At 39.3% G+C, this 13,632-nt stretch overlaps 1 protein-coding gene across 3 annotated transcripts in view; it reads left to right on the plus strand.

Moving 5' to 3' along the window:
- The window catches only part of SHOC2 (SHOC2 leucine rich repeat scaffold protein), a 71,907-nt gene that overhangs the window by 39,166 nt on the left and 19,109 nt on the right, over positions 1–13,632 (plus strand). For all 3 annotated transcript variants that reach the window (XM_074590001.1, XM_074590002.1, XM_074590003.1), the window contains exon 3: positions 3,648–3,785. In XM_074590001.1, the coding sequence (XP_074446102.1) occupies positions 3,648–3,785 (138 nt within the window). The remainder of the gene's footprint in view (positions 1–3,647; positions 3,786–13,632) is intronic.

The following is a 13,632-nucleotide window of genomic DNA, read 5'->3' on the forward strand; positions in this document are numbered from 1 at the left end:
CAGAAAAGAGCAAATATTGATTCTTTTAATGTGAATAAGATCATGAGCTGCTTGCTCATTAGCTGTTATTTCTCTTTGTACTTGAGCAAATCTTTCTGTTAGGAAAACTTTATTTTTTGATTTTGACATATGCTTCTTACTCTGGCCAAGCAGAAATGGCAGACTTCAGTTGTGTCTTGCTGAAACTTATTTTCACCTTTTTTGAGAAGCGTTTCCTTCAATACAGTTGCTGCTGTTCAGGCAATGAGGATGCTTTCCATCACTGGAACAAGCTGGCTTTACATTTGCTCCTAGGAACAGCATTGTGCAGATGGCCTTAAGTTTGGCCTCTTTGTTCTTGCAGATCATTATTTGTTGTATCGATTGTTTATGCCATGTGTTTATCCTGGCATAATTTTTGAAAGAGCTGCTGTTGTGCAGCAGCGCAGTGCACAGTGCATCCATTCACGGGGTAAATCACTGCTGTCGCTCAGCTGGTGAAAGAGCTGCCCCTGTTCTTTAGCTGCTGGCCTGGAGGCCGTGTGCTCTCCGTGCCCAGGGTGATTCTGGTCCCAGGTACTGAGATGTTTTCAGTAGTGTTGGTTGCGTTAATGGCAGTGTTGCTGGTACTCAGATCTCTATGCACTCAGAACAGAGAGCCCCTCACCCAGGAAAAGAGAGTTTAAGGAAAAGACGGGGCAGATGGTGCTGATCAGGCACAGGGTGTGACCGGCATTGGTTTGTAAAGGGCTGGACCTTTCTGTTTACTTATCCCTCTATTTTCCCATACTTGTCCTTCCTAAACCATATTGATTCCTCCCTTTCCCCTTCCCTAAAAATCTCATAGCAACTCTTACCATCCCAAGTTGCTCTCCTTGCACCTCATAGTAGGTGTTCAAGCCCCATGTGCAGTAACAGCCCTCAGTCTGCAAGGTGCTCTGGAGAGCCTTTCCATTTGCTCACTGTGATGAGTCTCACACTGGCCATGGGGCTGATGGCTCTCCTGGGACAGCCCAGCGAGTATGTAGGTTCTCTCACCCACTGCTGGTCCTCTGTGTGGCTTTGCATGTGAAGATGAGCCTCTGCTGCATTGCCTAAACGTTTTTCACCTTGTTAAGCATAACGGATTTAAGAATTTTTTCCATACGTCACAGAGAACAATAGCAGAAATGTACCTTGAGTGCTTTTTGTTGACTTGTACACTGTGTTGTGTCTCAACAATTCAAGTTAAAGTACTGAAAGAATTTCAGTGCCAACAGCACTTCACCTCCCCTCTCCTTCTGCCCTTAGGGGGGGGAAAAAAGAACATTTTGGTGAGATGCTGTCAAACCATAAGTATTACTACATCCAAGAGCAAGATTCGTGAACTAAAAGCTGAATATTTTAGTATCTTTTGAAATTGCTTTCCTTAAGTCACTGGGCTTTAACTTTCACTTGATTTCTGCTCTAAGTCTAAAATGTGTCGGGCAGTCCTCAATCTGTTTTAACAATCAAAATTTTTGTTAAATGTTTACCAGTGTTCCTTTTAAAAATAATGCCTGCATATTTAATATAACAATATTAAGTATGGCTATCCAAATTAAACCAGAGTGTTAGCTTGCCCTTAATTGGCTAAATAGACACGGGCATCTCTTCTTTTTTTCCTGCCCCAGAATTAGCTGGTGAGATGTTTGTTTCAAACACGTAGCTTGCTGTTGTCAAAGTTTTCAGCAGGTGCAAAAATGAAGTGCAGCAAATGTTGCTGCAAAAACCCAAGTCTTTCTTTGACTTCAGCAGATGTAGAGTGGGAAGAGTCAAGTAAATGAGAAATCAGTGTGATGAAATGAAATTTATGCCACATTTCAAATTTGACATCATTGGTTTCGGTCTGAAGTAAAAACAAATGAAAACAGCAATCATGAAGTGAAAACTACTGCCCCAAGGTGTGCAAAGGTTCTTGAGTTATCATACTGAAGATTTGCTGGGTTCTTTTTTGCTTTGTTTGTTTGTTTAGAGGGAGGGATTTTGAAGTCTTCCTCAAGCTTTTCTTCCTCCTCCTATTGCCTTCTGTACTTTGCCCACTTGTTTTCATGAATAACAAAAAGACGCTCCTACCACAGAACACTAACTCTTGATCAATTTTTTTCTTACATTTCCTTTCGTCTGCATATTAATGGCATTGAAACGTGGTTTATGCAGTGCTGGATGCAGCATGTTTGACTGTTGACTCTGATTGCCTGGTATTGATTTGAATGCTGACTTGGGAGGCGACACATACACAGTGATGGAGGAGCTGCTTAAGCACCACCTTTACATTTCCATCTGCCTAGTTTCTAGAAAAACATCCCAACTTGGGGTTATAAATGCAGGAAATAAGATCAGTTATATGTTAACAATCTAAGAAAAATGGAACAATCAAACTGTTGGAGTCGGCCACTTTTTTTGCTGGCCTTTCATAACTGTTTCATGATATGTAGTAAGTGTTGTGGCTACATGACACCTGCAACTTAATACAGAGTCTGAATTCATAAATATGTTACGATTTATTAAATCACCATTTGTGATTATCTGCTGATCTAATGGGTAGACAGTCTACACGTCAGAACTTGCCCAAGCTTGTCCTGCAGGCCTGTGGGAAAATCCTTAAAGGATTGTGTCAAAGATACAACACTGAAGCTTAAAAATAGACATTCGCTCCTCAAAAGGAATTTGCTACTCTTCCAGATTTGTTACTCACTGAGTCATGCTCATATACACAAAGATGGTGACCTCATCTTTACTGGATAGAGTTGAAGCTGTTCAAATCATTTGCATTAATTTCACCTCCATCAGATGCAAAAAATGTGAATGCATCCACCTGTATTTATGCACACACTTTTTTTTTTTAAACCCAGCAAGCTATTGCTCAGAACATAGTATGTTTGTCATGAAAACAGGTGGAACTACTGTACACGGAGAGTTGTGCCTGCCTGTACTTTTAAATTAATGTGTAAATGTCAGGAATGAAGCAGTTCAGTGTAAAGTAGCTCTAAACTCTAAGCGAGTCCAATGTTTTTTAAGGCTTAACAGATAAGCCTTTTATTTCAAACTTTTATTTGCTATAGCTCTGCTTGCATATATAAAACATAATAATCCGTGTAAATAGATTTACAGTTTACTTATCATAGGTTGCCTTTTTTGTGATGACTAAAAATGATTAAAAATAGCACTCAGGGTGGATTATGTAGGTTGTCAGCCGTATAATTTTGATGTCTCTTAATTGTTGATTTTGTGCCTGAAAGCAATTCATGGTGTAAAAACAGATCTCAGTTTCTCAAAATTCAATACAGTCCACTTACCTGTGATGTTTTAAACTTCTGGTCAGCCTGAAACAAGTGGGAGGTACATGTTTTATACTCTTATTCCGCAGCTTGAACTGTCAGAAGAAAATCAATAAATAAGTAAGATTTCTTCAGAGAATCTACAAAAGCTTTATCTGAGTTTTTAAAAATTGTTTATCAGCTTTTAGGTCTGACTGATGAAATTATGATCCTCTAATGCCTTATTTCATATGTATAATTTTATGGTAGCAATAGCTTTTTTCAGATTATCTGCAAATCTGTCCGCCTCTATTAATCTCTGTTTGGAAGTCATTGTCTAGAGCTGTACATTAAAGGACTTGATGTTTTGGTTTTCTTGTGTGCTTTTAGGTGAGTTGTGTAACCTCATAACGCTGGATGTAGCGCACAATCAGCTTGAACATCTTCCAGAAGAGATTGGAAGCTGCACGCAGATCACCAACCTTGACTTGCAGCACAATGAGCTCTTGGACCTGCCAGAAACCATAGGTATGTGAAGAGGCTGAGGAAGAGAAAATAAATTACTATTTCAAAATGTTCAGTAAGAGGAACAAATTTAAGAACGAGTATTTGGTTGGTGACTGTAGAATGACCGGTGCTCAGCTCAAGGCAGCTTCGCACTTGAGATCAAAAAGCAAGGTGTGCGTGTTACCTTAAATGTAGTTTCTAGCTCTCTGAATTACATTATTAAATTTAGCGGTGCTGCAGAGTGCAGCTTTGTCTAAGAATGAGAGTTATAAGGGAAAAAAATCCATCACTTCTGCCTCTGATTTAAGGTGTCCTGTGGTTATAAATAAATATCTATAGCTTGGCTGTCCATTCTGTAGTGAATCTGAGCATATAAAGGAATAAAAGGCTAAAAGACTCGTAGTTAAGTGTAATATTTCAGCAGATAGTTTTAACTAATGTCTTTGGCTAAAGAAAAATAGAACTAAAAAGATAAATGTTTTAAATGAATTCTGTATATTTAATGCTTTTTCCATAGAATGATTAAAAAAACCTTTCAAGTCCACAAAGACCACATTCTAATGCAATAAAATACAGAGGATTTGCAACTTAGATTGGAAATAAGACTGAAATAAACATTGTCCTGGTCGGTTTCAGAATCTCATATAGGATGAAACAACAAAATATGACTTTCCCTAGTTAATTAAATCAGTTTTAAACAGATGGCAGAGAAAGATGCATGCTGTGATTTAAAAAGACAAAAAACAAGGCCATAATGATTTTAAGCTCTTACTTGTCACCAGAACATAATCGGAAGCATGAACATTATCACTTAAGCAATATTTATATTGAACATTTCGTTAATGTACTTTAGTGCATAGTAAAGTGAACGAGCATAAGAGTGAGGAACCACTTAACAACACGCCAGCTTTTCTTCAAGCGGTAAATTGTTGAGTGTAGAGCTACTGTGGCTTTTTGTTTAGAAAGTTTGACCTGAACAGAGTTTACATTGATGAAGTATCCACTGGAGTTAAACTTCCTTCCTGGATTGATGATATTTTTAAACTCTGGAGATCCCGTTCCATCTGGAATTTGCATCTAACTTACACCATTCATAAGCACAGCCTTTATTTTTGTAGCTATTTTGTAAATCTTATTGAAAGCTGTTTTAATTAAAATTTGTGTCTAGCGTACCTGTCATATTTACAAAGCGAGTTCTCCAGATAAACCGCTAATTAGGGGAAATTCTCTGAGGAAGGGTGAGATTTCCATTGTCAGGGCTTATAGACCACTCTTGTTCATGCTGGTGCAGAAAAGTACAATTCACTGAGTTGTTTAGTGACCGGCAGTCACTGAGCTTCTCAGAGGACCACAAAAATCTTACTTATAATATGCTGCAAGACTGTGCTTAAAGCAGAAAGGCCTTTGGGTAGGAAAGGCACAAAATTACTTTGGGAGTTAAGTCATTTCTGATAGATAGGAAATTGCTGATTATGCAATCAAGAGAGTTTGGACTCATCTATTTCTTCAGAAAGTTATTGTAAGCTTAGGTGGTTTGTACTGAGTCAGGTTCATACCTGGTTGGACTAGATTTCTGCGTAGTTTCTTTGGTTTGTTTTTTCCTTGCAGTGTCTCTATAGTTTTTTGAAGTTACTTATTTTTAAATGTATATAGCTGTCTCTTTACATGCTTATCGGAGCTGAATATCAGTGCTATATAGCTCAACAAACCACCAAAGACAGATATATAATGGTAAGAGGCAGCAGTGTGCCATCGTGTCCTTAACCTTACACTGGTTCAGTTTTTGCTCCACTGGAAAATTCCTGTTTGTATTGACCAATCTGTAGTAGTTGAGCATTTCTGTTCAGAGTAAAAACTTAAAATTGGAAATCGGTATTTGTGCCGCATATAGTTCACAGACAACCAGAACTGAATACTGAAGGGAAAAATTTTAAACTCCAGCTTAGATGATAATGATCAACCTACATGTATGCATGTTACAGACAAGGCAGCTGAAGCCAGTTCAGCAACATTGGCTTTATTTCTTAGTCATTGCAGTTTTGGTTCAACATTAAAGCAAGTTGCGGCTTGATTTTTAGATTACAGCTTGCTTTGTGGTTAGGATTGTTCAGCGCGAGACTCTCAGTACTGAGAAGAACGCAGCGAGTCGATGGTGCGTGGTGGCCCAGCGGGGCTGTGGGACAACCTTTGCAGCCTCCCCATCCCTCCCTCCGGTTTCCATCTCTTCCTCTGCTCATGGGTATCTACCTGGAGTTTGGCACAACTGCCTTCTCTTGCAACATTTACACGCTGCCAGGTTTCACTACGCTTAATATATTAGTGCTGTTAATGTTTCCCCAGTTCAGTCAAACTGGAGTGGGGGTCGCAGACTGGGTACAAAAAAGACCAAGCACATTTGCTCATTATAAATATTTAATGTTCTATGAGCCTCCCGTTATGGAACAGACTTTCCATTACTGCCAGGTCTGTCCTCTCCTCCCCCATCAACACCCTTTTAATGGAGGCCTGTTTGTTTTCTTGAACGGGATGTTTTTGTCAAGCTGCTGTGAAAAACAAACAGCCCCCTTCCTTTTCTATTTCTTCCTCCCCTCAAAAAGGACCCCTGCCCTTCTTTCCCCACCCACAATCCTGCAAAATGCTTCTTAAATTGACTGCGGGACTATCTAACCAACTTTTGGGTTTACCACAGATTTTTGGACCTGCCAATAAAAAAAAAAAAAAGAAAAAGGCTTGTTTTCATTTTCTAACTAAGAGTACTGTAGTGAAATGTGGCGGAGCTGTGAGGAAGGGATGTTGGAGGGTGACATGCAGGGGAGTGGCAGGGAAGGGATTATGCATCAGCAGTGATTACAGAGGTAGCAGAGCCAATATACCCACTCTATAAAAATACAAAGTTCTTGTTTCAACTAACGCTTTATAAGCAGACTTTCGTGCAGTAACAAGTGTCGATTTTAGATATTCGTTGTCAGGAAGTGACCTAATGTCTTGCTTTATAGATATTGGCTTAATACATTCATATCTGTATTTCTGTTGATTGAAAATTGTAAAGTACTTTGTATATTAGATCACTTCCTGTAAGAAAAATGAGCTTTGTGGAACAGCTTAGCACATTCCAAGAGTCTCAAGTCTAGAATCAAAATCATAGTGGGATCTTAGCTGCTTAGTGTTTTAATTGCAGATTTCCCCACCCCACCCCCATGGGGTTTTTTTTGGGGGGTGGGGAATTATGATCTGCTTTTGCTTTTGTTTACACAGTGTCTTATCTCTGCATACTTAGCTGGCTCACTAATACATCCAAAAGATACATAACAGAAGATGAAGAACATACCGTTTATGTTAAAAATAATAATTGGACTTCTGAGACAGAGAGAAAGCAAATTTTGGGTGGAGTAAAGAGTTTCTTTGGATTACAAGCTAGTTTAGAAAACTTTGTGCTGCAAATAACACATTGTGAGTGTTCCCTCTTTGAACTTTTAATTTTATCATTCTGTACAAATGTGTTCACAATTTCTTATTAGAAGCGCAGAAACACTTATTTGAGAGAGAAGTTCAACAGAAACAGAATTACAGCTTTTTAAAAAAATCAGATTCTTCAAGTGTTTTGTAATTTTCTAGTTTTGTGTGTTTACGTGTGCAGTTTGATTATAGTCAAATGTGCCATATTCATGGACATTTAAGGCAACAGACATTTTAATAAGAAAAAGAATAGTCAGTTGTAAATGTTCCAAAATGATGCTTTAAAAGCACAAAAAATTCCAGCACTGGACACACTTTCCAGTGTCTGACATGGCACTGTTCCTGAGAGATGGTTAGGAAAATGAGAGGCATATTGAAAGCCCTGCGCTGTTCTCCTGCCCTTTGCTGCCACACGTGAGCTCAGAAGCTGAAATCGCAACTCTCATGAAAACAAATATTACACGGAGTAGTTTTGCCTTTTTTGCTGGTTGAAATGGTGTTACGAACTAGGCTTCTAACCCATTTAGCCCCAGGGTACCTCTGAGAGCACTGTTCTGCTTTTAAAACATGGAGTTGATAAAACGTGAAGCCTCGTGGCTAGACTTGGGCATATGTAATTGGTACAGCTCAGGTTGTTATACAAATTGTGGTTGAAAGCTTTAAGTCCCTGGAAGTCCTAGTAAAGATATTTCTGTAAAATGTGCAACCAGTTTAAAATGGTATTTTAAGTTTAGCAGGCTTAGCAAAAACTGGAGAAATTTCATTCTGAGACGTTTGACAAACACGCTGGTCCTGATGAGACCCAGCAGAAGACCTGCGGCTCCCTCCGTGCACAGGGGTGTGATGTTCATACGTGACTGATGGGTGTGATGTTACTAATTACTCACCTCTCTGATGGAGCAAAGTGCATAGGCTGTTGCTCCACCTTTGATGGTAATATTAATATTCTTAAAATTTAAGCACATGACTTAGTGCTTTGGTCTGTAAGCATTGACTGCTTTGCAGGATTGAGCCAACTTCCACAGGCTCACACTGGGAATTCTGATCAGCGTTCAGTGCTTTGTCTAAGGTTTTGTTCTTGGGCTGTGCTGTTAATGAAAAATTTTTAACTGGATTCTGCCAGTATTGGGCAATCGCAATAAGCTCAGCCTTTATCCGGTGGAAAGCAGTGGCTCCCACTCTTTTATTCTCATTTTCGGGTTCTTATAAGCCTTTGCTAGGTCTCATGGTGGTCTCATAATAGAATGAAGCTTCTGGTTCTTGTCGGCTTCAATTCTAGACTTAGTAAATGCAAAGCAGTGAAATTGTCCAGAAAACAGTGAGTGGCAGGGGAGGGTAAGTGGGAAGTGGCTGCTCACTGCCTCCTCCGACAGCAGATCGGGAGGGATGGAGCAAAGCTCACATGAGTTAAAAGCGGACTGTACTGCATGCAGTGGGTAGGGAACACTTGGGTCTCGGTGTTCACACTGGTTGCTGTAAATGCTAAAAGCTCATGGGGCAATGTGACAATTATATAGAAGAAAAATGTATCAGTTGCTGCTAAATTCAGGAAGTCGCTGAGCCACACGCTGCTCAATCTTCCCCCAGCGCTTGGGGAAGTTTCAGGGTGTGCTTTTCTTGTGTCCCTTTTCTTACGTTCTTCTCTTGGTATCTGCTGTTGGGCTGTTTTTCCAAAGGGAAGATACTAGGTGGATCTCTGGCCTGTATGCAATGATTCTCACATTTCTTAATTAGCTAAAATTATAAATGTGTATTCATGTGTTATGCATTGTATGTGTTTACTCTGCAGAGTGGGGTAGACTGAAAAAATTGAACACATCGATCACTTAGGAAAGGTTAATGTTTTTTTTTCTGCATTGCCAGTTAGATATAAACTGTTCTTACAGTGTGATTTACATTTATATAAATCTTTAATATCACAGAAATGTTTTAAATAGTCAATTGAAAAGGAAAATAAAACTACCAATGAAAAAATAAATTAAATAAATTTCATTTGCTTTGTGTTACAGTATGACGTACGAATTGAGTAAAATGCAACACTTTCATTGATAGCCCAAAATAAGTCTCAACGGTTGCTTTTGACTCTGCTGCAGTGTGAAGTGTTTTTGTATTTTTGTATCATTTTCAGCTAATTATAACTTTCCTTTTTTGTTTTAATAAATAAATCTCCAGTGCAAGCCTGATATAGTTAAATACATATGTACGATTTTTCTGTAAAAGTTAGGCTAGCTTCTATTGGCTTATTAATTACGAGTTTATCAATTTGATGTGTATTTATGAAAATATTCTTTTATATTTTGGCTGGATATTCTTCCTGGTAAGGCTACGATGCAGACAGTTTATTTTAGTGAATGTACTTACTATCACACAGTAATTAGATGTTGCCACCAATATATACAGATACATTATAAATGCAACTCATCATTTCCAGAATGATTTATATACTGCAGAAAGAGAAAGCCCATGATCTTATTTTCTTCATGTAAGAAGCAGTCACGAGGGAAGAGTGATTCAAAAGAACACATCAGAATTGAGACAAGCAGGTCTATTAGTTACATGCATTTTGATGAACGCATGTTAAATGAAGTTGAATTTCCATAGCTTAGACAGTTTCAGAAAAGTGTCTCTAGGTGTTTGTGCTCCCTGGCCCCGTGCAGGTGTTGTGTGTGGTGCGTGTCAGATACTTGAGCCTCTCTCACTCGTGTTTTGCCAGCGTCTTGCTTGCATCTTTCACACATTTGCCGCCAGCAATGATTATGGTCTTGAATCAGAGTTGAAAAACAAAGAACTGCTGACATGGTCACGCGTTAGCCTTCATTTTGAAATAATGAGGGAAAACCTGTCTTTGGTTGATACTGTTAGACTGAAAATAGAGAGGAGTCTCTTTGCTGTCTTCAAATGGCATTTAAAGCAGTAAGGGTGGTAGAGATTAATTTTAAATTTATGTTAAATAGGTTTCTAATAGATAACATCTTTTAGGAGAATTCCTAGACTTTGTATGAGGAGGATAATGCACTTTGGTTTGAGCAGGACAAAAAATTACGGACCCTGCTGACCTTGTAATTTGTGAGTCTGAATCTGCCTCCTACAGTGGCTTGATATATCAGGAGGTATTGGTGGCTGGAAAGAAAAATTAAAATACACTAGAAATCACGTTACTCTTAAAACAGTAAAATCTGGAGTTTGTAAGTCAAGCTTTGTGTTGTGTTCAACTATACTTTTGTATTTGGAAGAGCTATGACTTTGGTAGTTGGTACCAATGGTCAGGAGGGATTCTCTTCTCTTCTACAGTGCTCCTGAGTGGTTGCCCTCCCACCCCCATCACCCTTCTGTCCCCATTCCCAATTTTCCTGAAGCATCAGCCTTTAGCCAGAACACATTAAACTTTAGGGATGTTCCAGCCCTGCAGGTTATAGAAAGGATTTGACCTCTCTCAGATGACTGATCGGTGGCACCAGTTTACTTTCATACGAATCTATAGACTTTGCTTTAGGAAGGAGTTGCCCCCCGCTCGGATGAATAATGGCTATGAGATTTTGTTCTGCTTTCCTCTGCAACATGCTCACTGAGGTCACCTTCAGGATGTCTTGCCAGACCAGTCACTTTGCGCTGTCTCAGTGTTGGACATTGGCAGACATTGTCTGTGCTCGTGGAATGCAACTGAAGGTTAAAACAGATTATCTGAAGCCTTTCATTGTAGTCTTTAGTTGTATATTGGGGAAATGGTTTGCTTTCTGACAAGAGATTAGATTAAATGTGTCAACAGCTCCTTTCACCTAAAAGTCTGTGAAACTGTTCAACAGTTGTCATAGAGTATGGCCAACATCTGGAAAAACTAATATATAGTAAGTACAAAGTGTAGTATAGGCATCTTCTAACTTAAGGCTATTTTAGGCTAGGAGCACTATTGAAATCCGTGAACTCAGTGTTTAATCTCTATCCATAGCTGGCCATCTTTAAGTTGTCTAGTCGCTCCTGTACAGTTTTCAACTCTTTTAAGGCCCTTAGGTCCCACCTGCTTAATAACATACTCTTTGAACCTCTTTTGACTTTTCCTTCCACATTGTCATCTTTGTTATTCTCACTACAAGATTAATGCAATATGGTGTATTAAGCTTAATTCATGTATGTTTTTTTTAAAAGTGACATCAAGTTACTTAAACTTTTTTATTAATTTGGGGTGTTCCTCTTGCTTTCTATTGGTTAAAAAAGACATCTGGTACCTTCTGTATGCAAACCAGCAATTTCTCTTTCTTAGAAGATCCCTTAGTGAATTCAGTGCACTGCGCTCCATGAAATAATGCGTGATCACGTAAAACATTTTATTTAATAGGTAGTTACTCATTGTGTGCAAAGTTTAATCAAATCAAAATCTAAGCATATTTATAGAAGTTAGACCATCAGAAATACTTAGTAGTGTCATGTTGTTTCTAGCAAGTTCTTGCAATTATCTATTGCGTGCTGAGGCTCACGTATACTTTTGATTATAATCTTACGGGGTTTTGATGTGCACAGCTCTCGTACGTGCAGTTTGTATTTTTATCGTTATCTGCAGAAGAGTTTTCTCTAGTGAACAGATTTTAAATTGATCTGAAGCTTCTGGTCTCTTTAGGAGAAAGTAACTGATCCTGATAGCAAACTAGCTCTATGAACGAAGTTATATAGAACAGACTAATTATTCCATCTTTTACTAACGATGCGGTAGTATGTCTCACTCAGTAATTGACCCTTCATCTAAGGATAGGGAATTTGAAGGATTATTTTAACTAAGGGAGGGAAAGGAAGAGGTGTGGTAAATCTCAGAAGAAGAGAGGATTTGCCACTCCCTTTAGAAAACACTGTTAGGACTTTGAGTTAGGAATTTTGATTTATGTTATTCAACGTACCAGATCTTGTTTCTCTTGATTTTGAAATACTCAAGATATATTGCTCCTACTTGGAGAACCACTTCAAGGTGGTCTTTCTAAAACGTGTGGTTTTGTAAGCATGGTTTTCTGCTTTATTTCCAGTCTTGCTTTCATACTGGGATTCACAAACACCTGTTTGTTCTTTGACTAATATTTTTGAGATAACTTTAATAAAGAATTTAATTTAAACCATCTATTTAGAGTCCCTTTTATAGTAACCAAGTTTAATTTAATGTTTCTGGATTTGCATGCTTCCGAGTAATTTTTAATTAATTTCTGTGTAAATTAAACAGCTAACCCTGAGAGAGACAGGCAGTCACTCCAATGAAGTGGTTATGAATTCTGCACTTACATTGCTTCAAACCTGAGATCTGGGCAAAGTGGAGCCCACTGATAGGTGTTTGTATGCCTTGCTGGTGAGAAAATGGACCTGAAACAAGGTGGCTGTGTGAAACCTGATTCCCAAGAGTGACTGTTCACACCAAAAGTTGAACTAAAACAATTTTTCTGTGACTTTATTAGGCCTGGCATAAGTTTAGGGCTTATTCAGGCTTTAATATTGTATTTTTAGAAGCATCAATGGATGGGGCAGTTAAGTTTACAAGGTCTTTTGTAATGGGCTTTGTAAGAAAACAAACCAGAAAGGTTTTGTTGCTTTTTCTGCTAGTAGCTGCTTTTCAGTTGTGGTTACAAAACTGTTCACATTTGTGAACATCTAGTGCTGCATTTTCTGAGTAACTATACCTGCGAGGGGCCGTTTTAGAGGAACTGCTGAAGTATGGTTTCAGTGACAAAAGTACAACCGCAAATGATCCTGATGACTGTCTGACTGAGTTGATCGTGATCAGTTGTTACCTTCCTCACCGTATTTCTTAGACTTAGCCACGTCACAGAATCACAGAATGGTAGGAGTTGGAAGGGCCTTCTAGAGATCACCTAGTCCAACCCCCCTGTCAAAGTAGGGACACCTAGAGCAGGTTGCACAGGATCACATCCAGGTGGGTTTTGAATATCTCCAGAGACGGAGACTCCACCACCTCTCTGGGCAGCCTGTTCTAGTCCTCTGTCACCCTCAAAGTACAGCATTTTTTTCTCCTGTTCAGATGGAACTTCCCGTGTTCCAGTTTCTGCCCATTGCCCCTTGTCCTGTCGCTGGGCACTACTGAAAAGGGTCTGGCCCCATCCTCCTGACACCCACCCGTTAGATATTTATAAGCAGTGATAAGATCTCCTCTCAGTCTTCTCTTCTCCAGGCTAAACACACCCAGGTCTCTCAGCCTTTCCTCATAAGAGAGATGCTTCAGACCTCTGCTGGACTCCCTCCAGAACTTGTCTGTCTTGAACTGGAGAGCCTAGAACTGGACACAGTATTCCAGCTGTGGCCTCACCAGGGCAGAGTAGAGGGAGAGGATGACTTTCCTTGACCTGCTGTCCGTGCTCTTTTTAACGCACACCAGGATACCGTTGGCCTTCTTGGCCACAAGGGCACATTGCTGGCTCATGGT

The sequence above is a fragment of the Larus michahellis genome, chromosome 6, assembly GCF_964199755.1.
Source record: "Larus michahellis chromosome 6, bLarMic1.1, whole genome shotgun sequence".
NCBI lineage: Eukaryota > Metazoa > Chordata > Aves > Charadriiformes > Laridae > Larus > Larus michahellis.